Raw genomic sequence first — 26,910 nt, 5'->3', positions numbered from 1 at the left:
AGAGGAAAGTATCTTCTCCTCATCCATCAAATCCACTTTAAAGAAGGCCCCCTCTTCCCCCAGTACCCCCCCCCCCGAATCTCCTCCCAATCCTAGTCTTTACCCCATTTCAGGTCCATGGGTTTACTAGGGGCAGGAACAATCCCAAGTCACTCCTGTGCCACTGCTCCAACTTTCAAAAATGGCCACCCATCAACCTGAGGCTGCTGCCATTATGGGGCATGGCAGAATCTGCCAAAATTATAAAAAAAAAAAATCTGACTCTAGTCCAGGTTTAGGTTCATCCATCTGCCCACCAAATCTGCTTAACAAAAAGTTCCCTCAGACTTTGATTAAACAAGTTTGGTAGGAGGGGGGAGTTTGACCAGAGGCCAGTTCGGAAAGCTAAAGCATTGGGGCAGGAGAGATGGGGGATAGTTTCTGAACATAAAAACATAAGAAATTGCCATACTGAGTCAGACCAAGGGTCCTTCAAGCCCAGCATCCTGTTTCCAACAGTGGCCAATCCAGGCTATAAGTACCTGGCAAGTACCCAAACACTAAGTAGATTCCATGCTACTGATGCCAGTAATAGCAGTGGCTATTCCTCCCTAAGTCAACTTGATTAATAGCAGTTAATGAACTTCTCCTTCATGAACTTAACCAAACTTTTTTTAAACACAGCTACACTAACTGCCCTAACCACATCCTCTGGCAACAAATTCCAGAGCTTAATTGTGCATTGAGTGAAAAAGAACTTTCTCCGATTAGTTTTAAAAGTGCTTCTTGCTAACATCATGGAGTGCCCCCTAGTCCTTCTATTATCTGAAAGTGTAAATAACTGAGTCACATTTACCCATTCTAGACCTCTCATGATTTTAAAGACCTCTATCATATCCCCCCTCAGCCGTCTCTTCTCCAAGCTGAACAGCCCTAACCTCTTTAGTCTTTCCTCATAGGGGAGCTGTTCCATCCCCTTTATCATTTTGGTTGCCCTTCTCTGTACCTTCTCCATTGCAACTGAATCTTTTTTGAGATGCGGCAGCCAGAATTGTACACAGTATTCAAGGTGCGGTCTCCCCATGGAGCGATATAGAGGTATTATGACATTTTCTGTTTTATTCACCATTCCCTTCCTAATAATTCCTAACATTCTGTTTGCTTTTTTGACTGCTGCAGCACACTGAGCTGACGATTTCTGCCCTTTGGAAACCCATGGATCCATGATCATGTAAGGGTTGGGATAGGAGGAGATTGTGAGGTCTGGGGGCCAAGGAGGCCTTTGGCTAAATGGGTTTGGTGGGCAGTATATGGACTCAAACCTGAACCAGGTTTTTTGTTTTTTTATATTTTGGCAGTGAATATTGAAAACAAAAAGAAATGAAATGCATATCCTTAATAGAGACTTTTAAATACTTCAAAAATAAATATAGGGGTTAATAACCAAAGCTTTAAATGTGGGTAACTGTATGTGTACTCAAGTAAAAATGCATTTTGAATATTACATAAAAATATGGTTTGAATAATAATCCTCAGTGCAAGTACTTTTCCCAACATGAAAAAAGGGGCAGGGACAAGTCAGGGGAGTGAAAGTATATGGGGGATTTCATGTTTAAATCTCCACCTGTAGTTTACGGTGCAGACTTTATGCCTGCTTCCATGTAGGCGCAAGCACCCAGGTACTTTTGTACCTACATTGTGCTTGCTGTTCCCATTTTCAAAGGAGGAGCTTCCCTTTGGAAATGAGCTTGCGGCCAGGACTGAAAATTATGTGGGAGGTAGTAAAATTTCCCTTTTAATGCAAAAGAAGCAAACCACATGACCGAATGATTTAAAGCACAGGAGGGTGAGGCTCTAAGGAGGTAGACTAGGAATAAAATCAGAATGAGTTTCTTCATGGAAAGGGTAGTGAGTGCATGGAACAGTCTTCTGGTGGAGGTGGCAGAAACAGAAAGAATTCAAAAAAGCCTGGAATAAACACAAAGGGGTTAATATTTCAAGCAATTTTCCCTACTAAGGGGATCATTCATGTCCTCCCCTCCTCCTAATTTGCATGATATCACATGCGAAAAGGGCCTTTTTGCATGCAATATCATGCAAATTAGGGGGAGGGGAGGAGTCGGGGAGGGGAGGAGCTGGCGGTGTCTTCACTGCGGCGATAATGTTACTAACATTATCGTCGGCAGTAGCGTGCCAAATAGCACCACCTTTCATGGTGGTGCTATTCAGTGCGAAAGCCGGCAGCCGGTGCACCACCTTGGTTTTGAAGGCTGTGGGCTTTTGTAGGCCCGCCCCCCCCCTTCGCCTCTCCGCCCCCCATTCTTGCAGGATTCATCATTCTGCGAAGAAAGATGAACCCTGGCCTAAAATTGGCCGTAGCCAGACATACCACAAGATTTAGAAATCCTGCTGGTTTGACCACCTCTGACATAGCTGGATATGTTGTCAACCAGCTAAACATCCGGCTATGCCAGGAGGAACCTGGGTGCATTCCAACACAGAGTGGTATTATCCAGCTAAGTGAGGCCCCAGCCTCGAGCCTAGGCCTAGGCCCGATACATTCATTTAAAATGAATGCAACAAATAAGATTTGTTTCATTCAAGAGGCCCCGATTTGTTTCGGGGGCCCCAAATTAAACAAATTCATCATGTTTTGCATATTCGTTTTAAACTAATGCATAACCGGCATCACTGAATAATATACCTGGCAATGTTAAAGCTAGCTGGATAAATTTTTCTGGCTAACTTTATCTTCGGCAGTCCTAAAGTTATCTGGTTATGTTAACTGGATAAAGTAGGATTACATTCTTAGCTCTTCACTAGAAAAGCTGCTTTGTGTAATAAAGATTGATTTTACCATCCATGTCATTTTCCATGCTAACGAAAGATCAAGTATATGGACTTATTCTTGTATCAACGGTTTTAATATAAAATCTAAATAAGGTCCCTGTAATGCCATCAGATTTATTGATTAAGGGAGTAATTTTGTAATATTGTGTATAAATTAGCTAGAAAACATGCACATAAGTTGTGAGCCTCAGTTCACTTTGAAAATTATTCCACCAAATCTACTTAGACGTACTTACACCTATTTAATGCAAGGAAATTTTGGGGAACATTTATATACATATGTTTTAAATTTCAAGCATAAGTGCAAATCTTTCCTCAACTTAGCCTATGGGAATGCCTCTGCTCAGTCCAGGTAAACTTGCATGCAAACATGTCAGTTTACCTGCATTTCAGGTGGGCAATTTTTAAAAAGCACATTTCCGCAGGTAAAAGACTGTTTTACTTGTGGAAATGCTTCTGAAAATTACCCTCCTTTTTACTAAAATTTGATTATTTCTTTAATTACACAATGTGTCTTTCCTAATTAAAAGTAAATATGAATTTCAGCATATAATTTCATTCTTCCAATGTAGGTATAGACATAGGCAAACAAAAATCTGTGAAATATTTGTTACTTTGGAGGTAATGTAGAATGGAGTTCGATTTAGAGAAAAGGTACTAAGTATTATCTGGTGTATTATCTTCTGGACTCAGACAAACTGTGAAGTAGCTATGCTCAACTATTTTGTTGTTTACATGGCCTTGGATGATATATTAATTATTATTACTTCTCTTGTACTACTATCAGAAACCATTACCTACTTGTTGCTGTGAAATGAGGTAAATTAAAAAGCAACATACCATGTTCACAACACAACACAAAAGAACTGTATCAGGGACATCAGGGAAGGTGGAATACTATAACAACACATACTATATTGTTATACTATTCCACCCACCTTAATGGGGAATGCTTAGGTGTTGCCACTCCGTAGCCCTTGGAATCTAGGTTTCCTCCCACTTTCATTGTGTCACACGGTTTTCGCTGCTCGATGTACTCATTCATGGTGGATTCCAGGAGGAAGGCAAACTTGCCCTTGGATTTTCGGACACGGGCTACTCCCTCAGCAGTGGTTTTAGTGAATACTGATGGCTCTGCTGATCTCATGTAGGTCCACATCTTTTCATATACTGCTATTTTTGATCTCTGTAAAAATTAACAATAGATAATAAGCAGTTAAAGTCAATCAGGTCCCCATCTCCAAACAGCAACCAACAACAGAGATGCAATTAACGTTGAAAAAAAAACTTTGTCACTTTACCGGATATCTTTTGAAGCTATCTGGTTTAAGGTTATACGGCTAACATACCATAACATACCTCTGGATCCATGATGAGCTGTGGCCAGAAAAGGTGGTGCATTTTTGCCCACCTTGGTTGCGGCCGCACTGCACTCTATTGCCCCTGTAGCACCAGTGAAAAAGCTGTAGCTATTTACAGCGCTACTGCGGGCTATAATGTACGATACATTATTGCCCGCAGTGCTACGGCCCCCTACTTTGCCTAAATCCCATCCAAACTCCTCCCCTTTCCCTAATTTGAATTTTGACATAGCGATAATAGCCCATTGCTATTTGATGAATGACCCTGTTAGCTGTATAAAATTGAAAATCAGCAAAATTAGGGCTAGATTTTTTAACGGTGCAGGTCTCTGTGAATCGCGCAGTACAGAGGGGTGGGGAGGTGAAGCGGGGGGCGGGCCTGCGAAAGCCAGTAGCGATTGCACCTCCACGGTGCTATTGCTGCCGGCTTTCGCACCCAATAGCACCACCGTGAAAGGTGGTGCTATTGGGCACGATACTGGTGGCGATAAGGAATCTTACCTTTCGCCGTCAGCGAAGTCGTCACGGAGTCCGCCCCGAGGCCGCCACGACTCCTCCCCTTCTGGTGAAGACTCCACCCCGATTTAGATATCGCACGTGAAAAGGGACTTTTCGTGTGCGATACCTTTGGAAAATGACCCCCTTAGCTGGATAACTCAAATCCCCTTGGAAATCCTCTTTTTTTAATCCGGCTAGAATTTAGCCAGAGAATGTCTTATTCAGCTAAACTCTAGCCAGATAGGGCCCCCAGTATTCAAAACATTGCCATTTATCTAGATAACTTGTGAGTAATCTAGCTAAATGGCTTCGAATATCGATCCTACCGCCCAGCATCAGACTTCACCAGATCTCCCAAATGTCAAGACTGATTAAATTCTGACTCTTTGAAGCTGCTTTTGGCCCTAGCTTAACAATCATTAGGCCTAGTAAACTCTACATATACACCCTTCTTCTTCCTCACTATATGTACACTTAAAGCCCTAAAAAAATCATGTATCCCTACTGTTGATAATTCATGTTATTTATATGTTGCTTTAAACATAAACCCAAGATGTCATATTTCCCATATTTATATATACTGTCTCTGCCTATAGTAACTGAAATAATTCCCAGTTCACTCTTGTCATACTACACATTGTACTTTGAAGTACTTGTGTCATTTGTTATAGTCATACTGGCCTATTTCTCAAATGTTCCTTAAATCTTCCTAAACATATTTCCATTATAGTCCTGTTTTAAGTACTGCAGTAGAAGTTTGCAGGTTAATTCAATTAATTAAACTTAAAAGCTTGCTGGAGTTCAACTTGAGTGAAACGTGAGATACTGTACATATAGCATATTCCCATTCCTGTGTTGTGGCAGTGTGCAATGGAATCCTACCAAGATTTCCTGCTATAGTAAATATTTTTGAATGTCCTGTTTCTGCATAGTGGAAAGCCATGGACATGATTCATCAAATTGCGGTAAATATAGCAGAAATATGGCACGTTAGTGTCTCAAGATAAAAAGATGGCATGGCTAGGGAAATTAATGACATAATGCACTGTGTATGTATCGTGTCACGCAATATTTTTTCGTGACACGTGATGCACTACCATGTTATGCATCTTTTAAAGCCTCACGTGGCATTTTACAAGATGTGCATCATTTTATGTCTGGCGCATTATTTTCTTTGTTTATTTATACCTGCTTCCTGCAGCTGCCTCTTTGAGGGTGTGTCAGGCACTGGAGAGAGAGGAGAGGAGGTGAGTTGATGGTTAGTGTTTAGTTGGGATTTAGGAGCTCTTTCTAGTTATTACTTGAGTGGATTGACCTGTTTAGTGTTCTCATCTGTTTTCCTTTACCTTTGTCTCTTGTCTTTATCTGTGTAAGGAAGTTTTGTGAGTTTGTCTTATTTGTTTGTCCCTTTGTGTGGAGGAGAGGAGTGGTGGAGGAGTGGTGAGGAGATGAGTGGTGTGGAGAGGAGTGGTGAGGAGCAGAAGAGGATGGAGCATGAAAGGTATGGGGATAGAGGAGAGGCACGAGAAGAGGAGGGAGAAGGAGGGAGAAGGAGGGCAGGAAGGAAGAAGGATGAGGAGGGCAGGAATGGTAGGAGGTGGAGGAGTAGGAGTGGGGACAGTAGGAGTAGAGATAGGGAGGGAGTAGCGATAGGGAGGAGGGAAGGAATAGAAGGAGGTTGGAGGGGACGGGGCTAGGCAGGTGAGTGTGGCAGGAGGAGGACGGCAGGGTAGGGCTAGACAGAGAGGATGAGGGTGGGAGTTGTCAGAGCAGGTGCTGGGGAGGGGGGGGGGAGGAAAGGAAGGGAGTGGGGAATCGGAAAGAGAATGAGGATAGTGACACTTCTCTGGAAGTGGAAGTAGCATTCCGATCCTCTGGCAACCAGGCACCAGCTCGGCTGCATCTATGTGCCTACAAGTTCAGCATGGAGGACAACAAGCAGCTGATCGCTAGCATCCTTCAGAATTGCCACCTGCTGTTCGGCAAATGGACTGTGATGACCTCCAGAGCTTTCAAGGGCCAGAAATGGCAGATCATAGCACAGGCCAGATCGTGACGCAGTTGCATCAAGAGGACTAGAGAGCAGATGGCCTACTGCTACAGGGTCGTGAAGGCGCAGTTAAAGAATACAGTGGCAAGCAGGAACAAATACATATGCCAGACAGGAGGAGAAGCCCCTTGCGAATTGTCCTGATGCCGCTAGAGGAGCAGCTGATTCCTCAGCTGGGACCAGACTGTTTGAGAGAATGGGCGAGGTCCTGGACACAATGCGAGCCATGGCCAGTAAGTCACATCACCTGTAAATGTCACATCTGCTACAGATGTCCACACTTTTTTGCATAGGATGTTCACATTGAATGATACAAAGTGCACATCTTATGCAAAATAGTGCATATGCACTTCTTAGCTTCATATTTATATCTTTTTCTTTGTTTCCACAGTTCTCGCCAATGAAACCTCCAGTCCTAGCCGTGAAGCTCCAGGTACCAGCAGCACAGCCCCAGGTCTCAGCAGCACCTTTCAATTAGAGGCAGAGAAGCAATGGAGTGAGGAAGAGGAGGAGGAGTAGCAGCAGCCACAGCAGCAGCAGTTGCTACTTCAAACTCTTGGCTCACCCCTATGCCTTGATGCCAGCCTAAACCTCTCTGGCATTATGGAGGGAACAGCCCTGTCATGGGAGGAAGCAGCCCAGTCGCCACCTGCCTTCACATGGCATATGTGACCAGCAGGATGTAGAAGACAGCCAGCCAGCTCATCCCATGAGCCCTGTAATGCCAGCATTGGAGCCACAGATAGCTCATCAGTGACCACCAACCCTGCAGCACCAGCAGTGAATCCAACTGTGCAGGCCACGTTAGACTGCATTGAGAGGAGGCATGGGCTGCAACTTCATCATATATCAGCAGAGATGGTCCGCTTGAGGAGGGCTTAGGTCGCCACACCCAGGCTGTGCAGCAGCTGACAGCAGCCCTTACACAGGGCTTAACCACTTTCTCAACCTCCATTAATAATTTAATAGCAGCCATCATACAGCTCATTCAGCATTTGCCAGAACCTGCACTCATGCCATCACCATCCTCACAGGAGTCCATTCTGAGAAGCAATCCTGGCTCTCAGGACAGCCTAGGGGTAAGCCTCCAAAACAAATACTACCCCCAGCCAGCACTAAGCTCTGGGGAGGAAAAGGCCCTTGAAGCTGACTGTGCCAACCAACACTTAGAAATTCCACTCAAAAATGACAGTTCCAACAAAGCCAGGCCTGTCCTCTGTACAGAGTTCCCATGCCAGCAAGATGGAAGAAGCCTTCTGAGCCCATCTTGTCTTATAGAGTTCCTATACTAGCTAGATGGAAGAAGCCTGCTAGGCGTGTCCTGTCTCCAGAGTTCCTTGCTGGCTAGATGGAAGATCCTATGCCAGCTTGCTGATGTGGATACTGTCTGCCAGAGTTGTCCTGATGCTTCCTTCTTATGTTCTTCTTTATGCTCTGCCCGTAGTTCTGCCTCCTTGATGTGGTCTCCAATCACAGTCCTGCTTGTGTCTCTTCTCATCATTTCTCATCTCCTGGTCCTGCTGCTGGTGTCTCTTCTCATTATGTCTCATCTCCTAGTCTTGCTTTTGGTGTCTCTTCTCATCATGTCTCATCTACTGATCCTGCTGCTGTCTCATCTCATCTCATCCTACTGCTGCCTCCATGCCGTGCTCTCTAGTCCCGGTCCCTCTGCCTCCATGCTGTGTTCTCCAGTCCTGGTTTTGCTGCCTGCTATGTAATTGTTGCTGCTGTGACCCTAGCTGTCCCATTTGAGTGCACTCTTTCAATATGGACTGTTGGAGGCCTTTTCTTGAACTTTGCTGCCTGTTGCGACCATTGCTGCCCGACGTATCCACTTCGCCCACCTTACCGCATTGGTGACTCCCTCTGGGGTTGATGGAAGGCTGGCTGCCGCGGTGTCTCTCTGTCGACCTCGTCCAGCATCCCCAGACTGGCCCGACTCTGCAATCCGCCATGTTGACCTGATGCCTAGGGGCGTGCATGCGGCGCGGCCCCGCCTCAAGTCCCAGAAGTGGCGTGACCCTCAGGGGCGTCCCCCTGAGATGACATCATCCGCTTCAGATATTTAAAGGTCTCTGAATTGCTAACAAGTCGAGTTAGCGAGGAATGGCAACAGACTTGCTATGACTTTCCAAGCTACTCTGCCTCCTTGGACTTACCAGGGGTACCCGCTCCTCGGGGGCCTCACTCTCTCTCTTACTTTATAGGTTGCAGTCTGGAACCGGTACTCGCTCCTCAAGGGCTCTCATTCCCGGACTTCTTTGGAATTCACTTCTGCCTGGAAGTCATCGCTGCCTACTACAATTGTGAGTTACCATTGCTCTCTCAGAGTTTTCCCTGGAACCAGGTACTTGCTCCTCGAGGGCCTACTTCATTCCAGCTCCTGGGCTTCTATGAGACATTGTGTGAGTGTTACCCTCAGGTTCTGTCCATGAACTCTGCATTCCCTGCCTACTCACTATATTTCAGTTTCTCTGCAGCTCAGCCTCCAGGGATCGCTGTTCCAGTATCTGAGGGACTACAGCCCAGCCGGGCATTCCAGCTCACTACTGCCACCTCTGGTGTGTCTGTCTCCTAACTCTGAGCCTGACCAGTGGTCCTTCTCGGGATCTTCTCCCAGGGGCATGGCCATCTGCCACCGGTCCAAGGATCACCCACAACTCTCCTAAATAATAACATTGCCATTGCCCTTAGCTCTCACATTTGAGTGCACTCTTTCAACATGGACTATTAGGGGCCTTCTCTTGCCATCACATAGTTGTGCTGGCATCAGCTCTAACATTAGGACTATACTGTAGAAATTGGTTTGTGACGTCCACTTCGTAGGTTCTTTGCTGTAATCATCATTTTGCCAAAGGATCAGATAATTGTTCTGTATATGTAGTGTTGCAATTTGTAACAATGTATATACATGTATCCACAAAAGGTGCTAGTTCTTTCAGTTACAATGTCATGTGCTGTTTGTGATATTGTCCTTGCAGAATGTGATAACCAAAGATGTTGACCTGCTTTGAATGTTGTGACTACAAATGTTGCTTAATAAAGTGGTCACATATTTTGAAACTTTACTTTCTGGTTGTGTCTTTTTATTATGTGGAATTTTGTCTTAAGATTTCACTAGATTAGAGGTTTGGGACCCACATGACCTTGCATGCAAGTGTGCCATTGGCCATTCCAACTAGGCAAATTTCTCACATGCAAGACCATGTGGCCTAGGCCTTAAAAAGAAAAGCTCATAGTATGCTCTCAAGGCAGAGCAGCAAGAGCCAAACTTGAAACTCCTTACTGTGGAGCTTCACAAGTGGTTCATGTTGCCTTCTCTGGAGTACATACCTTTTGTTAACTGTTGGCTACATGGACTTGTATATGAGATGGGCACTATCTAGCTAGTGTTCACCTCCACACACTATCAAGTGGACTACATGTAGAAAAGTTTGGCTAGAGGTGATCTAGCAATGTCTTTACTCTGTTGATGGTCATGTCATAGCGCACCTATAACAAAGCATTGGCTCTTCCACTGTGAAGCTATATCACCACTGACCAAATAATGGGCCTTCTCTCTGTGTCTAGCTCCTAATGCTGTCATCACATAATTCCTAAGCCTACTTTAAAAGTATATGAACCACTTGGTCTGGTTCATCTATAATGAGCAGAATTTTGCAGCTGCAGGTGCCAGGCCCGGAGAGTAGTACATGTAACTCCTGTATGATCTTAGGTGGAGTAACACAAATGACCCCCACATGAGATAGTATTTGGGCCCTTACATTTGCCTTCACTTCATCCATAAGGCATGAATTACATAGCTTTTTTAGGTAGTACAGTTTCAAATATATATAATCTACTTGCAGCCTACTCGAACACAGTGCCATCCTGGAAAGTAGCATCTATGTAAAGCTCTGAGAACCTGCTGAGTTCCAACTGAGGAGTCCCGGAGGTATGGAGGATAGAGTCCCCACTGCCTAAGAGCAGAAAGTGATGAGGCCTGCTGTTGCTTGGGAACAGGCAAAGTCTAATCTCTGTGTTGTTAATGTCCCTTATTTGCATTCATTATTTAAATACTTGCTTTCATGACCTTATAAATAATGTTCCGTTCTGTCACATTGCAATATACTGAAAGCTGTAGCTACAGCTGAGTTACTCCCACATTGTATGCTTGCATCGCACAAGTGAAGCTAGGGCTACTTGGCTTTGGAAGACAGATACTAGCAGCAAGGTGTAGTTCACTATAACAGCAAAGATTTAAGCCCACTGATAACCTCCAAGACCGCTACATTACCTAGTCAACTGCCACTTTGTCACATAAGTATGTAGGTCTCTGCTTGTGTGGCAGAGCAGCCAAGCTACATAGTGGGAGTTGTCAAGATGTGACTACATAGTGCCAACTACAGCCAGATATCATCTCACCTGGCAAAGTGGCACTGGATATCTGAGCTCTTATGCCTCCAATTTTCTCAAACCCGTCTCGGCTAAATGAATAAATAATGTCAAGCCAAGATGGAATGTTAGGTTACAATGCATGAGGCCATTTTTTTGCCACCTACACATTACCATATCTGTAGCTTCCATCCTAAAGAGTGGAAGCACAGGATTGCTTGTGACTAAAGCCAGTGTATGCTAATTGGCTGCACACACAGTGCATGCTCTGGTGTATGCATTGTTATGGTAAGGAAGAAAACTCCAAGACACAGATAGAAACAAGGGATTACACAGCACATCACTCACCCAGAGACACACCCACATCAGTTAGGAAATAGTGGTTTACAAACTATCTGCAGCACTTTGGTAATCTATCAAGACCCTAAATGGCTATTTCTGGTCTGTTCATCATCAACCATCAATGATGTATGTGCCAAGCTTGTCCCTTCCTGCTAATGAGGTAGTCAGAGTCATGATTTCTCACAGAAGATTGTCTACACCCGACAGCCTGGCAGACATCTGTTTGAAGCATATATGCTTACTGCTTCTTCTTTGTTACAGACATGGGCACCTCCAGGCCTCAGGTGACAAACAATGCATGTATTTCTATAAAACAACACTGAAAATGTAGAAGACATCTTGCCTACCACATGATATCTCTGGGAGGAGTTTGGCTATACAATTTTCACAGCAGCAGGCTTCTGAAAGAGGCTTGTGGTTTGCTCATCAGCTGACCAAACCTCTCTTGTCTTACTGCTATACACAGAGCTGATGACTGAGAGTCTATCCATAAACTCTAAAATGCACAAACACCACAGGAGACACTTCCTATAGGACAGCAACTCTGCTATGTTGGCCACAAGTCATGGTAGCCATGTGGACAAGCAAGGGCCTCAAACATGAAAACATCTTCCAAGCAGAGGTTGCACGTCTGCTTGGAAGATAACAATTTGGATAGTTTGTCTCTCCTGGAGTCCTCTACCTATGTGCTGTAAGGGTGGCCACCTATAGGATAAGGTCTGTAACTGATACTAGTGATCAGAGCAAAAAGTAAATCTGCAGATTTTCTATGTACTTACAAAAAGCAGGACAATATGTCTATCCCTGAGCTGGACAGGCAAAGATCCTTGTTATTCCCTGACATCTCTAGACTTTCCAATGACTACCTGTGACATGTCAGGGTACGTTTAGAACTTCTAACACAGCTTTGCCTTTGGTTAAATGAGGTGAACCTTTTGTTATGTCACATATGGATACTGTTTTTGTCATCACAAAATAAACTTTGACCTATCCATTTCAGAGGTGACTTTCTACAATATGTGAAGACATGACACCATCCTATTCTCAATCCAACCTTCAGATAGTCAGACCAGCATCCTTCAATAGCCTCCCTGTGCAGCTAAAATGGTGATTTCAGTCTAGGAGCCAAGGCCCTCACCATCTGTACATGAGAGTTAACTATTTGCTTATCCAGGTATAGCAGAGCCCAGCTGTTCGTGGTCGCGTGCAACCCCTATGAGAGATGCTAGCTTGCAATGACCTGTGAGAAGTTTGAGATTGCCATGATATTGGACATGTGCTTCCAAAAAGGCTCCAAGTGAAGGCATGCTATGTGAGCACTCAGAGATCAGCACTGCCTCAGAAAGTGAGAGTCTGTGATTGATCCTTGTAGCAGTCATCTTGTAGCTTCAGGCTGTGCCTTCAAGCAGCTGATCTACTTATGAATTATTTCACTTACAGAGCACTTGGGCACTGCTGTAGAGAATATCCCAATTCTTGCTAATAGGACAAATAGCTAAGATGGACTCTTTGACGTCAATAAAAATGGACATTGCCTGTTTGTCTATGGGCAGCCAAACATAGAGATGAAAAGAGACTTTGCAGTTCTGTATACATGACTAGCCTAGACAGATTTATGGGCCTTTCTAGCCAAGCTGGAGCCAAGAGAGGCCAAAGAGAAACCCAAGGACACTTGGTATTATATGAATTTGCACAGCCAGATCACTAGGGGCCTCTTTTTATAGCTAGAAGACCAGAGAACAGAACTTATCAGTGCCCTTCCAGAGATGAACAACTGGCAGTCAGCTGATGAGCCTAGAGAAGAGATAAAGGAAAAGAGCAGGAAAATCATCTAATTAAAGCCTTAATTCTGCATTTATCTGACTATGCATGAAGCTGCTGAATTTTGAATAGATAAGTCCTTAAAAGCTGCAGGATGCAAGCACTCAGGGTCATCGTGTCATTGATGTTCGATTGATACTCATCCGATGAAGAGTACGACCCATCTGCGTGCTGCTGCGCCCTCCCACCCTACTTTGCCTCTGGGCATCCTGGGCAGAAGCAACTTGCGGAGAAAGGGCACAGCAGAGCAAGATATAAAAGATTGGAGGTCTGAACAGCCTGGTGCTTCCATGGCACTGACTGTTCTCTCCGCCTCTGTGCTGAAGACCTGTAAAAGAAGAGACCTCCAGACCAGCCACAGAGAGCAATGTGTTGCCGCAAGTCCCGTATGGTGAGAAACTTTTGTCTCTATTCTCTATTCAGTGGTTTAGCATGTTAAGGCTGTTAGCACTTTACGTCTAAATCTCGGCTAGAGGGGGCTGGCACTAGCATAAATTAAGGGTAATCTGATAAGCACTGGATGCCAAGCATGCTTTCGTGACTATTGTTTTCTTATTTTCTGTTTTCCTAATTGCTTTTTTGTTTCTTGATGAAGTATTAAGCTTAGCCCTGTGTAACTTAGAAATAAATAGGATTTTCTTCAGACAGTTTGATAATTCTCTAAGTAGATGGACAGGAGAACTGCTGGTGACATAGGAGGTACGTATACACATAAGGGAGGTGGGGTTGGAAATCCTAACTTTTCTCCATACGCTGCTGGAGTTCCATCATACCTAAGTGGCTCTCTTGCCAACATGTGAGGGCTAGGACAGGGTCCAAGGCGTAGCTGAGGCTAGCAAGAAGGCGCTAGTTAGGCCAAGCTATGCACACTGTGTTGGCAGTTCTACATGAATGCTATGGCGAGACTTGACTCTTTTTGACTGACAATCAATATGAATACATTAGGACAGCCACATCTCTTTGAAGTGAGGTTTATTTGGTATTTACTTTGTGTGCTACTGTAAATTGTACCAACTGATTTATTATCACTATGTTATCTAACTAGGCTTAAGTGGTTTCTGTTACACACTGACCCAGAAAGAGGACCAGTGAGTAAAAGAAAGATATAGATATAAGAAGCCAGAACCACTCTGCTGGGCATTCTTCCATGCAGTGGGAAGCACTAGTTGATGGGTAACAAGCAAACTAGCATTGTATGACACTTTGCTGAAGCTATCTGCCAGCCCATGTGGTCTCCTTGGCGTGTCCAGGGGGGACATGGGAGATCCTCAGGTAGATCTGGAACAAGGTCAACTGGGATGCCATAATGTAGAGCAAGATTATGAAAGACACAGTAAACAAGCACTATCTCTGCTACTCTGGGTGAAACATACGTGAAAGCTTCCCCTGTTTTGAGAACTCTAAAGATGAGTTCAGTGACACAACAGGTAGAACATAGGGCCTAGTTGTACCTCATCTCTGCTGTTGTGTTGGGAATAGCAACCATATCTTGAATCTCCTGCAGCAAAGAGATAATGGCTGCATCTCTCACGCCACCGTAACTTTGTGATATCGCTGCCAACCCATAGCATGCTATTTTATACTAGAAGCCAAGCTACAGCTTGACATGAGCCTTAAAAGGCTATGTCCAAAACCCAAAGTTCATGCTGCCTTTTAATGTGACACTATATGCATGCTATAGCACTTGCTTATGCTGTGTCAGATCTTCCTGAATGGAAAACTGATGCTGGAGTTCCTACACAATATGTCCATATCACTCACAAGCAAAGCTATCGTTACCCATTTCTAGCACTCCTCTAACACTAAAGCTTTATATCACAGCTGCCACACATGTCATTGCAGGAAGACATAAACCTCATGTTATGAATGTGTATGTCCCTGGCTGTTCTGCAGTATATCTTCCAGAGATACGCATTTGCTAGATATAACACACGGGCAGATACAGTAAAGTGCGGCCGCAGTTACCCTGTTTCTAACTCGCTTTGGACGCACAATTTGGACGCGTAAGGCGAACCCACGATTCAGTATCCGGTTTTATGCGTCCTTACCGCTTGCTGAAATGGACGCGTATCCATCTCCGCCCTCCGCATGTATATGATATGTTAATGATCGATTTAGCTATTCCCTCCGATACAGTAACGTGCGCCCAGATTATCGCCTTTTTAACCAGTTTATTTGCCGCGTCTTTAACCTGCATATTTACCGCCTACCCTGACCCTGGTGTTAGTGTGGTGTTCAGTCAGCTTCCCGCTGCCTTGAGCGCCTGGCTGGACATCCAAGCCGCGACCTTGGACGTCCGGCCGGACGTTCATGGACCTTCCCGCTGCCTTGAGCTGTATCTTTGCCCCCTCTGGATATCCCTCCTTCAACCTTCTCTGCACAAAAGTCATTTAAAACATGTTCCTTTTACTTTAGTGCCAGGCGGGCCAGGTCAGCTGGGAAGGCCCGATCTGGGCCGCTTGCCCTGCCACCGAAGGCATAGAATCAGAGTTCTAATTTCATTAGGAGGTGCAGCAATCCCTTCTCCATGGCTGCAAATGGAGCGGTGGAGAGTGGAATAACATCGATCTCTTGCTCCAGCCATGATGTGACTCAGCTGACCGAGATGATAAATGGGGTGAAGAGGATGAAGACTGACTCTGTAAACAGCTGTTACTTCCATTCTAGAGTCTTGGGCACCCGGCTGGACATCCAAGCTGTGACCTCGGACGTCCGGCTTGGACGCCCAGCCGGGTGCTCAAGGTAGCGGGAAGGTACATGACGTCCGAGGTCGCGAACCTGAAAATATGAATTATAAATTGGAGTCAACTTTTCAAAAGGATTGGGAGTGCTAAGCTCAATTCAAAGTACCTCTCCTGAGCTATAGTGAAAGAGTTTGCTCAACATCGGGAGTATTCAAGCACAGAGCCGGATTTTAGGGTGGACGAAAATGGGTGATCGCCCGGGGTACCGCCAACATCACCCATTCTGCGGCTGCCTGGCCGCAAAGGATCCCAGCCTGCCACGGTTGGAGAGAGGTCTGGAGGCCATGCAGGACACTGTCCCATTGCAGCCAGGGGGGGAGACGCTTTTCGCCCAGGGCACCATGTGTCCAAAATCCGGTCCTGCTCAAGCACCTACAAAGCTGGCACTTATGATTATGGTGATGTAATCTGTACTTCTCAAACATCTGACTCTTTCCAGTGAAGCTAGGTACTTCCCAAAATGAATGTCCTTGAATCAGCTTCATCTCGCACCTACGGGATTCTGTTGTTGGCGTCCCACCTGGGACGGCCCCTGAATGGGTTCAGCTCTGGAAGCAAGGCCAGAGAGTGAAGGGAGCCCTGCTCTCCCCACCCCAGTGAATGGCTCAGATATGCATCTTAAAAGGAGTCCAGCAGCAGTACTTATCTGACCTCATTTTCTATAAAACCTGGAGGTTAGACCGTACGACATTCAAAAGAATATAAATATCTACACGAAAGTATGGGAGCATGGAAACACTGCTAGAAATTAACATCAAGGGGGATGTGGGATGGAGAAAAGGGGGGATGTGGGATGGAGAAAAGGAGTCATTTGGATGTCCGAGGTCGCAGCTTGGATGTCCAGCCGGGCGCTCAAGGCAGTGGGGTCCGTAGAAAAGAACCATCCACTTACCTGGTGGAATGACATTTCAAATGACATTTCAAATGACAGGTAACAGCGCACCCTGGATACTGTATAGGCGCTGTATACCGCTCTCTAGATAGTAAAATGGATTGCGCACGCCTACCGCTTCATGGACGCGCTTTGGACGCCGCTTGGATTTGCATCTAATTTGAATACTGAATCGAGCACCTTGTGAACCAAAATGTGCGCGCGGCAAACGAGGGGGCGCCCGGCACTGGCGCACTGTTTCTTACGCGTCCTTACTGTATCGGCCCGAAAGTGATTAGGATTGGCCCAAAATGCACAGCCCCTAGCTTCAATTGAACCCATGTGATGGTCAAGATAAACTGACATCCTGACTTTCTAAGCACTAACAGGGCACACCTGATCTGGGAGTCCCTGCACTGTCAATAAAAAAAGGTTTTGGTTGACAAGTGACATTTCAATAGCTCCAAGGAGGATTTGAACAGCCATTTGCTTAAAGTTAACAAGTTGAAAGTCTGTAGTGCTCGGTCACACACAGAGCTTTGTGGTAACTGCATTGTATGGACATGCAACGTTAGCAGGCCTCTACAGCACGGAGAGAGAAATCTGGGTCCTGGCATTATGGCTTGTTGCCCTAAATGTGCAGGCTACTTGCCGTGTAATTGATGCAGTCACCTCCCTAATAGCTGTTTGTTGTAAACACATAGCTGGAAGGCATGATAGAAAGAAGCACCGCTCTTACCTATAAGCCAATCGTCACCTTAAAGGCCATCTTCAAATTGTTCAAACAGGCCAGATTGCCTAAGTATAAAGGAATCATGTGCAGCTCCCTGGTACCTGGCGACCACATCAAAGATGCACAGTCGAGCGTCACCGACCACTTGTATATTGTTGGAGTGGAAGACTTTCTGTTGCAGTAGATCTCCTCCCTGAGCCAGGGGGAATGATTAGAGATGTGAATCGTGTCCTCGATCGTCTTAACGATCGATTTCGGCTGGGAGGGGGAGGGAATCGTATTGTTGCCGTTTGGGGGGGGTAAAATATCGTGATAAATCGTTAAAATCGTTAAAACCCGCTAAAATTGTTAAAACCCGCTAAAACCCACCCCCGACCCTTTAAATTAAATCCCCCACCCTCCCGAAACCCCCCCCAAATACTTAAATTACCTGGTGGTCCAGCGGCGGTCCGGAACGGCAGCGGTCCGGAACGGGCTCCTGCTATTGAATCTTGTTGTCTTCAGCCGGCGCCATTTTGGAAAATGGCGGCGGCCATAGACCAACAGGATTCGACGGCAGGAGGTCCTTCCGGACCCCCGCTGGACTTTTGGCAAGTCTTGTGGGGGTCAGGAGGCCCCCCCCCAAGCTGGCCAAAAGTTCCTGGAGGTCCAGCGGGGGTCAGGGAGCGATTTCCCGCCGCGAATCGTTTTCCGTACGGAAAATGGCGCCGGCAGGAGATCGACTGCAGGAGGTCGTTCAGCGAGGCGCCGGAACCCTCGCTGAACGACCTCCTGCAGTCGATCTCCTGCCGGCGCCATTTTCCGTACGGAAAACGATTCGCGGCGGGAAATCGCTCCCTGACTCCCGCTGGACCTCCAGGAACTTTTGGCCAGCTTGGGGGGGGGCCTCCTGACCCCCACAAGACTTGCCAAAAGTCCAGCGGGGGTCTGGAAGGACCTCCTGCCGTCGAATCCTGTTGGTCTATGGCCGCCGCCATTTTTCGGCGCCATTTTGGAAAATGGCGCCGGCTGAAGACAACAAGATTCAATAGCAGGAGCCCGTTCCAGACCGCTGCCGTTCCGGACCGCCGCTGGACCACCAGGTAATTTAAGTTATTTGGGGGGGGGGTTCGGGAGGGTGGGGGATTTAATTTAAAGGGTCGGGGGTGGGTTTTAGCGGGTTTTAGTGTGCCGGCTCACGATTCTAACGATTTATAACAATAAATCATTAGAATCTCTATTGTATTGTGTTTCATAACGGTTTAAGACGATATTAAAATTATCGGACGATAATTTTAATCGTCATAAAACGATTCACATCCCTAGGAATGATGACTATGTGAGTGCAGTCAATAGCTCCCAGAACATTTATAAAGTTTGCAATGGCATAAAAACCTCTCTTCAATTCCAGCAAGTCCTGGCTTTCATGAGGGAATATGATGTAATGATTAACGAATAGCTGTTATGACCTGGCCCAGACAGCTTGAAAAAAATGTTTGGGACATTTCCCTGATGACCCAGTCTGTTGTTTGGAATGAGCCAGATGCCATAAAATGCAGGGCACACAATAGTTTGGTGAGGCCTGGTATAGCGTGGGACCTTTCAGTGACAGGATCCAGGTCCTCTCTGAGTTCTTGATATAACTCCATGATAGCCTGAGAGCTCAGGCGATACCTCTTAACCACGTGTTCCTCAGGCATCCCCAGCAGTGTTGTGCGGGGATGAAAGATGCACTCCCTGTCCCACCTGCGTGCTGTCCTGCATGGCAAACCTTGACGGGGGTCATGCCATTCCTCAGCGGGGCTTGCAGCTTGGCTCCAGTGTGGGTACTTCCCTAGGAGGCATTAGAACCTCCCTTCCCTGTAGTGGTTGTGGTTGTTGTTGAAGCAGCCAGTATCCCACTACTAGTATACTTCCACCTAACATTGTAGCTTTAGGAAGACAGGCAGGTAAGTAAAGGGGTTTTTTTATTGGCTCACCAGGGCTGTTTAGGTGTGTCTGAGAGATGGCCTCATTTTATCACGTGATAAATAAAATACCACTATCCTGTAATAACAGCCGCTATGGCGTGATAAAAAGTTTTCTGCTCCCTACTGCAAATCAAACAGGTGCTACTATTTCCCATGTTAAATCCAGAATTAGTATGCAATATTATACTGCAAAATTCAGTGGGACTCTTTTATTTGCATAATGTTCTGTATTTTACATACTCATTATCGTATTTAAATACTAATACACCTTGAGATAAACATGGCTTGTCTGTCGCGCGTTAAACCACGGTTATTGCACAATGAGGCCCATGTTAGCTAGATAATGCTGAAAATCGGCATTTATCCAGCCAATTTAGCCCTGCACCGGATTTATCTGGCTAATATTTGTGGGATTTTTAAATCCAGGCATTCTTTTTTCTGGCTATACAGACAAATACTCTGAATATGGAGCTTTTTTATTTTTAAGACGTATATTTCTTTTATGGTTTTTTTCATGCTTCTGATACAGACCTGTGAGAAATGGATCTGAATTGCAATTCGGTCTGCACTAACTCCAGACTATTTTATTTTTTGCTGCGTAGTAGAATTACAAAAGATAATTTTAAACTTAAAATGTACCAAATAATGCAATTTCAGTTTCCATATGATCTGAAATTAAATGTTAAATCATTTCGGAGGCCAATGACATTGAATTATGACTTTCAATGTCCATTTCTTTGAAAACCTACACTGTAATTGCTGTTGTTACTGCAGCAATTGACTTTATTTCTCCTGGTCCCCATCTCATTAATCTCTATGTACTAGTGTGCATAGCAAAACCCACAACCCTGTTAGCACTTTCCGTTCAGGATGGATCTGAATTACAATGCTTTGGCTTTCTCTCCCTGGGAAGTATAAAGCATTCTTATACAGAGTACCCTTGTTTGATGTTCCAAGATGGATAAACATTCTTCACCTTAAAAAGATTGTAAAATGGAGTCACTGGCACAGGTTGAAGGATCATATGTGTGTGACTGCTGTAGGATTCATTGCTGTTCTCTAGAGCAGTCTAGTGCTTAGACTGATCCCCTAATCAATCGGGTTTTCTGAATTTCCCTAGTGAATATGCATGAGGTATTTTGCATGCACTGAAGATAGTGCATGCAAATATATCTTAAACATATTCATTAGGGAGATCCTGAAATCTGATGTGCTAGAGAGGCCCAAGGACCGATTTATGCACCAATGTGTTAGAGAAATTGTTTTGCACAGTTTTTAGCCAAGTTTGCCAGATCATAAGAAATAACAATTCCAAAAAATTAACCCATCTCTTTTGTGTACTTGTTCGGTAACATTTTTTGTTTAAATGCCTACATACCTTGTCACTGGCATTCTATTATACAAGTTTCATAAAAATAATTCATAACTGTAAATATGTCAACTTACTTTGAAAAATTCTTTTGTTGACCCTGAATCCAGTGTTCCATATGCAATTTCTGTTTGCTTGGCAAGGTCTTCTGCACTTTCTATGGGTGAGACCATTCTCTCAACAGTCAAAAAAGCAGCAAGGTTAGCAGTATAAGATGAAATAATGATGAGTGTGAAGAACCACCATACACCTCCAACAATGCGACCTGAGAGGGATCTAAACATGAATAATACAACACACATTTTCTTGTCTCTTGAAACAGGAAGACATAGATGACCATTACAAAATTTAAAAAATGATAACAAATCATGATCAAATCATGTGAATGCTGATTTGAGAATGCAAGCAGGTACAAGAAGGCACAGAATACAAATTGTAAAAATGTGTGCATTAATTGAGCTTAATATTCTTAACATAATTTATTTACCTCTACTTTCAGAATGGAATAACTAGTATACTGATATAGTATATCAGGTAAATGTTCAGTTCTCACACGATATCCTGGAATATGTTGGCAAATATCTCAATACATTGGAAAGAAAATAATCCTTGTTTCCTTTCTACCAAATCAAGATCAGCTTAATTTTCCTGCTACTGATATAATGATATGCAAGTGAGATATAGTTTAGATGTAATGGTATGCAGGTAAGATATAATATGGCTCCCAACTCATTTGCATGTTGTCTGAAAATAGCGTTATCTCTTAAATGTCTTAATTGTCTGACTGTCTAAACAGTTTCTACGTGGCTATAAATAATATATCCTGAGTTGCTGCCAGAAATGGAAACGTAGTAATCCTATAGAATATGGTATGCATGAAAGCACTTGTTTTAATTACAAAATGCATTAGCTTAAAAGCTGTGTACCAACCTTGGTGAAATATCACATCCTTGCTGCATAAAGGCACCCAAGGAAAACCAGAGGCTATTAAAGATTCCAAACTCATTGGGTGGCTGATCACTAGGTCCTTCCTTTCCATCCTCTGGCTCCTCTGTATGCCACTCGTAGGGGCTAAACCTGCTTACCAGGAACAGCACCACACTAACACCAATGTAGGCAAAGACTATGCACATCCAGATTTCATAAGCCAAAGGGTCCAAGAAAGAAAATACCCCTGGTTTAGATTTTTGAGGTTTCTTGATCATAATGGATATCCCCAAACTCATGAAAGGTTTAGAGAAATCAATGACTTCTTCTCGTACTAATGTGATGGTTAGGGGTGCAACAGCAATCTCTGCTTTCTGTAAGAAAACAAACAACAGGTGAGTACTGAATGATCATTTGATAGATAGTACTTTAAATACATTCATAAACGTATCTAAAAAGGGTAGATTTATTCCAATCTTTTAAAATTATATAATTTCTAAATCAAGATGCAAAAATAATTAAACCTTTATTGACACATAGTTTGAATTCTCATTATCAGTTTTTCACTACAAATATAAGTAATGCTATCTGCAGAATGTCTGAACTCTCAAAGTATCAATGCAACAGAGCGGTGCCAACCCACGTACGTGGGTGCCACATGTAAGCAGAGCCTTTTTTTTGTGCTGGTCTGCTGCCGTCCTTGCTGTGGGTTGGGAGGGAAGGGAGAAGAACATCCTGGTCTGCCTCCATCATGTGGTCCTCGAAGCTGCAGCATTGCGGTCCCTTGGGCCTTCTCCTTGTCTAATCGTTCAATGACATCACCAACCCGTATTGGGTCCAGGTTGAATGGGGTGCCTGGCCCAGCAACTCTTACACCCCAGTGCCCCACGTTACTGTTGTGGGCAAGCCCCTCATATACTAGTGAGGAGGGTGCGTACCCCATTGTGGGGGGAGGGGAGGATGGGAGAACTGAAGGGAGGATAAAAGGCATAGGTAGTGACTTTCCAAGACTCTTTCTTCTTTCCCTTAGGAGTCAGGCAGACTACTATGCAGAACGCCCACCCACCTTCCTCCCTGAATATATATGATTTGCACTACAGAAACAGTTTGTATTAGAGCGCAAAGGATGATCATTAAGATTAAGTTTATTGTTAAGCAACTGACTTTTATGGTGTGGGAAACTGACTTTCATGGTGTGGGAAACTGATAAGAATGGGGGTAACGTGGAATTGGATTTAAATAGCAACCAATGAGGGCCCTGACCTTTATGGTCTAGGAAATGGGTAATTATGGGGTAACCTACACGGCACAACAGATACTACCATAAGCTTACTAGGCAGACTGGATAGACCATTTGGTCTGTTTCTGCCATCATTTCTATGTTTCTATGTTTTATGTAATCCATTTACTATTGTTAATTCATTTGTACCTATATCACAGACAGTCAGGATACATGAATTTTAAGATGGAGAGAACAGTGGACATGTTTGGTTGGGGCATTGTTATTCACAGCAAGGCCCACTGGAATGGCTGGAGTCATCTGCAGTCTGGGAGCCAAGGAGCTAGATCGGTGACTCCTAATTCATGGGCCGATACAGTAAAACCCACGGGAGAGCCTGCGCTCCAAGGCGAGCACCCGCTCTCCCAATGCGTGCCCAGGCCACTCTCCTTGGCGCGCGATCAAGTATTTAAATGAGCGCCTCCTTTTTGACAGAAGCGGCGGCTGTCAGTGGGTTTGACAGCCGACGCTCAATTTTTTCGGCATCGGTTCTCAAGCCCGCTGACAGCCATGGGTTCGGAAAATAGACGCCGGCATAATTGAGCGTCCGTCTTCCGACCCGCGGGCACATTTAAAATTTTGTTTTTAAAATTTTTTAATTTTTTTTTAATTTTTGGGGCCTCCGACAATATCACTATGATATTAAGTCGGAGGGTGTACAAAAAAGCAGTTTTTTCTGCTTTTCTGTACACTTCCCTGCTGCCGGCCAAAATTAGCACCTGCCTTTGGGCAGGCGTTAATTTCTGAAAGTAAAATGTGCGGCTTTGCTGCTCATTTTGCTTTCTGTATCGCGCGGGAATGTCTAATAGGCCCATCAACATGCATTTGATGTTGCAGGCGCTATTAGTTTGGGGGGGGGGGGGGGGGGGGGGGTTGGCCGCGCATTTTCGATACTCTATTACCCCTTACTGTATAAGGGGTAAAGCTAGTGCGTCAAAAACGCACGTCCAAACCTGGGCTAACAGTGCACGCCACCGGAGTGCCCTTTACTGTATCGACCCGTCAGTTGTGCAACAGACTCAGAGGGCCAACAGCCCTGCTGGCATGGGATAGACAATCCAGAAGGCCCATACCTACATCCTTCTTATTTGGGCCCTGGCCCTGTTTATTGTGGCAGACCAGGTGTTTGATCCTCATCTACATTGTCTTAGTGTCATACTTGTTATACAAGGGCATAGATACACAGGATAGACTCACTATGAGGGTTTACTTATTAATAAATCTGTGGCATTATTTAATTTCTACTCATAATATTTGTCTTAGGATGTTTATTGAATATATGGTATAAGACATGTAGGGCCTGAATGTATCACATTTGCCCTGGTGACTATGAGTGATAATTATCCATCTGTTCATGAGATAAAGCATTCTGAGGCTGTAAATTTATTATCAATATTTGTGTAGCAATACAAATGTAATAAATCATGTTCTTTCATGTTTTATCTAAATTGAATTAAAAAGCAAATACACATGCTCTTACTATGCATAAATCTAATGATATGAAATACAAACCCAAGTATCCATATCACAGCTAAATATTACAGTAATAATACTAAATAAAAGGTTAAAATACAGAATATATTCTTCAGGACAGTACAAAGAAACTATATGCTGTTATGGCAAAATAGACTGTAATATGTTAATACTTTTTTCTTTAATTTTAGGAGGATGCCATCACAAGATAGGAATGAAAGAAATGTATACAAAGGTTATGCCTCTAGAAATGATCTTGGTGATAATGAATGACAATGGCATAACACCACCAGAATGTTCAGTTATTGTTACACAATTATTTTTTCAGAAAAACTTTATGAAAAACCCCTCTGATTCTTAACGAGATAATAGAAGGATTTTACTCAATGCATAATTAAGCTCTGGAATTCATTGCTAGAGGATGTGGTGAAAGATATTAGTATAGCAGCGTTTAAAAAAGGTTGGACAAGTTCCTGGAGGAAAAGTCTGTTAACAATTATTAAGCGATTTGTAGAAATCCACTGCTTATTCTTGGGATAAGCAGCTTGGAATCTATCTACCCCTTAGGATCCTGCCAGGTACTTGTGTACCTGGCTTGGCCACTGTTGGAAACAGCATACTGGGTTTGATGGACCCTTGGTCTGACCCAGTATAGCAAGCCTTATGTTCTTATGTAATTCTCAGACAACAAGGAGGTGTTAGTCAGAACCTTTCAAGGTAAGATATGGTCTTTCCATTACAAAACATCTATTTTTTATTCTTGTTTTGGTCCCATTTATTACTGTTGATTGCTTGTGTCGGTAATGATTATTATTGTACATTTGTTTTACAAGATTTTATGAATGTGATATTGTAACCTACTTAGCATTTTGAAGATAAGACGGGTAACGTATTTTAAATAAATACATTCATATATTAATTCATAGTGCCCTAAGATTAAATTACACTTAGTTAAAAAAGGACCACTTGTGTCTTGTTTAAAGAACATTCCTTTTTATATACATAAGTGGATTAACACAAGGATCACAATAGTTAAGCCAAAATAATTTTTAGAAATCAAATCAAACATTTGGCTTTCAAATTATTTATTCTTTTTGCTAGTATGGACTCTGCAGACTCAACTGGTCTTACAGCAAGTTTTTATTTTAGGAGTAATAAACAACTTCTTCAATAGAACTTGATTTACCATTTGTTAAATATTTTATAGATAAAGCATAGATTTATTAATTAGTTAGTTAAGCTAATGGTGCCAACTGTTCTTCAGCAAAGTGAGTTTGAAATTATTTGTGTAGGGATCCTACTAATACTTAGACAGGAATATCCATTTAGGTATGGGGAGAACAGGGGTGATTACTAGGTTTGCAGCTCCCCCATGTGCTAGCTGGCAATGATAATGTCCCCAGTGTTTTTCTAGAGCGATCACCATGCTGCTCTTGTGGATCATTTTTGCTTTTAAGGAAGCAGAATGTCTTAAGCTGTGTTCTTATTTTTCTAAATCTTAAATTTAAACTCTATGGAGACTTTTGCTTTGGAGGACAGTTTCTTTCCACCCTCTCATGCCGTCTTTAATATATTTGAATTTGGATTCCAAATCCTTTTGGACTCAACTAAGCTGTTTTGAATTGTCTCTTCTAACAAATGGAAGAGGTCCCCTTCTTGAAAGTGGAACCTAAGATCATCAGAATCCAAGGAGAGGAGGACTTCTAGACATCCCAAAAGAGAGAGAAAGGAGAGAGAGGAGAGAGAGATGATATGGACCACATCAATGGCCCATAAGTATCTACTGAAGATGAGGAGAAAGAGGAGAACCAAGTTTCACCCTTGTTACTACAGGTGGAGGTAGGAGATAAAAGACCAAACATTTTAAAATTATATTTTGATATTTCAACTACCATGGGAGGGAAGCATCCAAACTTGCCCTGTATTCAAATGGGAGGGAAGATATCATGGATCTGAAGGAAATAAATTTTGGAGAAACATTTGAACTAAACAAAGATTTTAAGAAGTCACAAACATACTAAAAGCATTTTGTATCATGTTAAAAATGAAGCACACAGCTGTAAAGAATTTAAAACTCATCATTGCACCTTATCAGTAAAGAGAAATGTTGGAAACCACCAAATAACTGTCACAAGTCTTATTGATTAGAGAATTTATCTTCAATTCTGAGATTATCAGTGCAGTATGTAGGAGACTTAACTATGGGGAAAGTAAAGAGCAATGTGAGGACACATGCAGGAAACCTTGGAAAACAAATCTAATGTTATAGCTACAGTGTACATCTAAATAA

The 26,910-nt window shown here is 43.6% G+C and overlaps 1 protein-coding gene across 3 annotated transcripts in view; it reads right to left on the bottom strand.

Annotated features, from left to right (window-relative positions):
* The window catches only part of GRIA4 (glutamate ionotropic receptor AMPA type subunit 4), a 690,840-nt gene that overhangs the window by 103,993 nt on the left and 559,937 nt on the right, over positions 1-26,910 (bottom strand). For all 3 annotated transcript variants that reach the window (XM_029602429.1, XM_029602431.1, XM_029602428.1), the window contains 3 exons: positions 21,872-22,242; positions 21,019-21,217; positions 3,768-4,015 (listed from right to left, as the gene is read on the bottom strand). In XM_029602429.1, coding sequence (XP_029458289.1) covers positions 3,768-4,015; positions 21,019-21,217; positions 21,872-22,242 — 818 coding nt within the window. The remainder of the gene's footprint in view (positions 1-3,767; positions 4,016-21,018; positions 21,218-21,871; positions 22,243-26,910) is intronic.

This window comes from Rhinatrema bivittatum, chromosome 5, assembly GCF_901001135.1.
Source record: "Rhinatrema bivittatum chromosome 5, aRhiBiv1.1, whole genome shotgun sequence".
Taxonomy (NCBI): Eukaryota; Metazoa; Chordata; class Amphibia; order Gymnophiona; family Rhinatrematidae; genus Rhinatrema; species Rhinatrema bivittatum.
The sequence above is the reverse complement of the archived record's forward strand: the minus strand, read 5'-3'. Positions and strand labels throughout refer to the sequence as shown.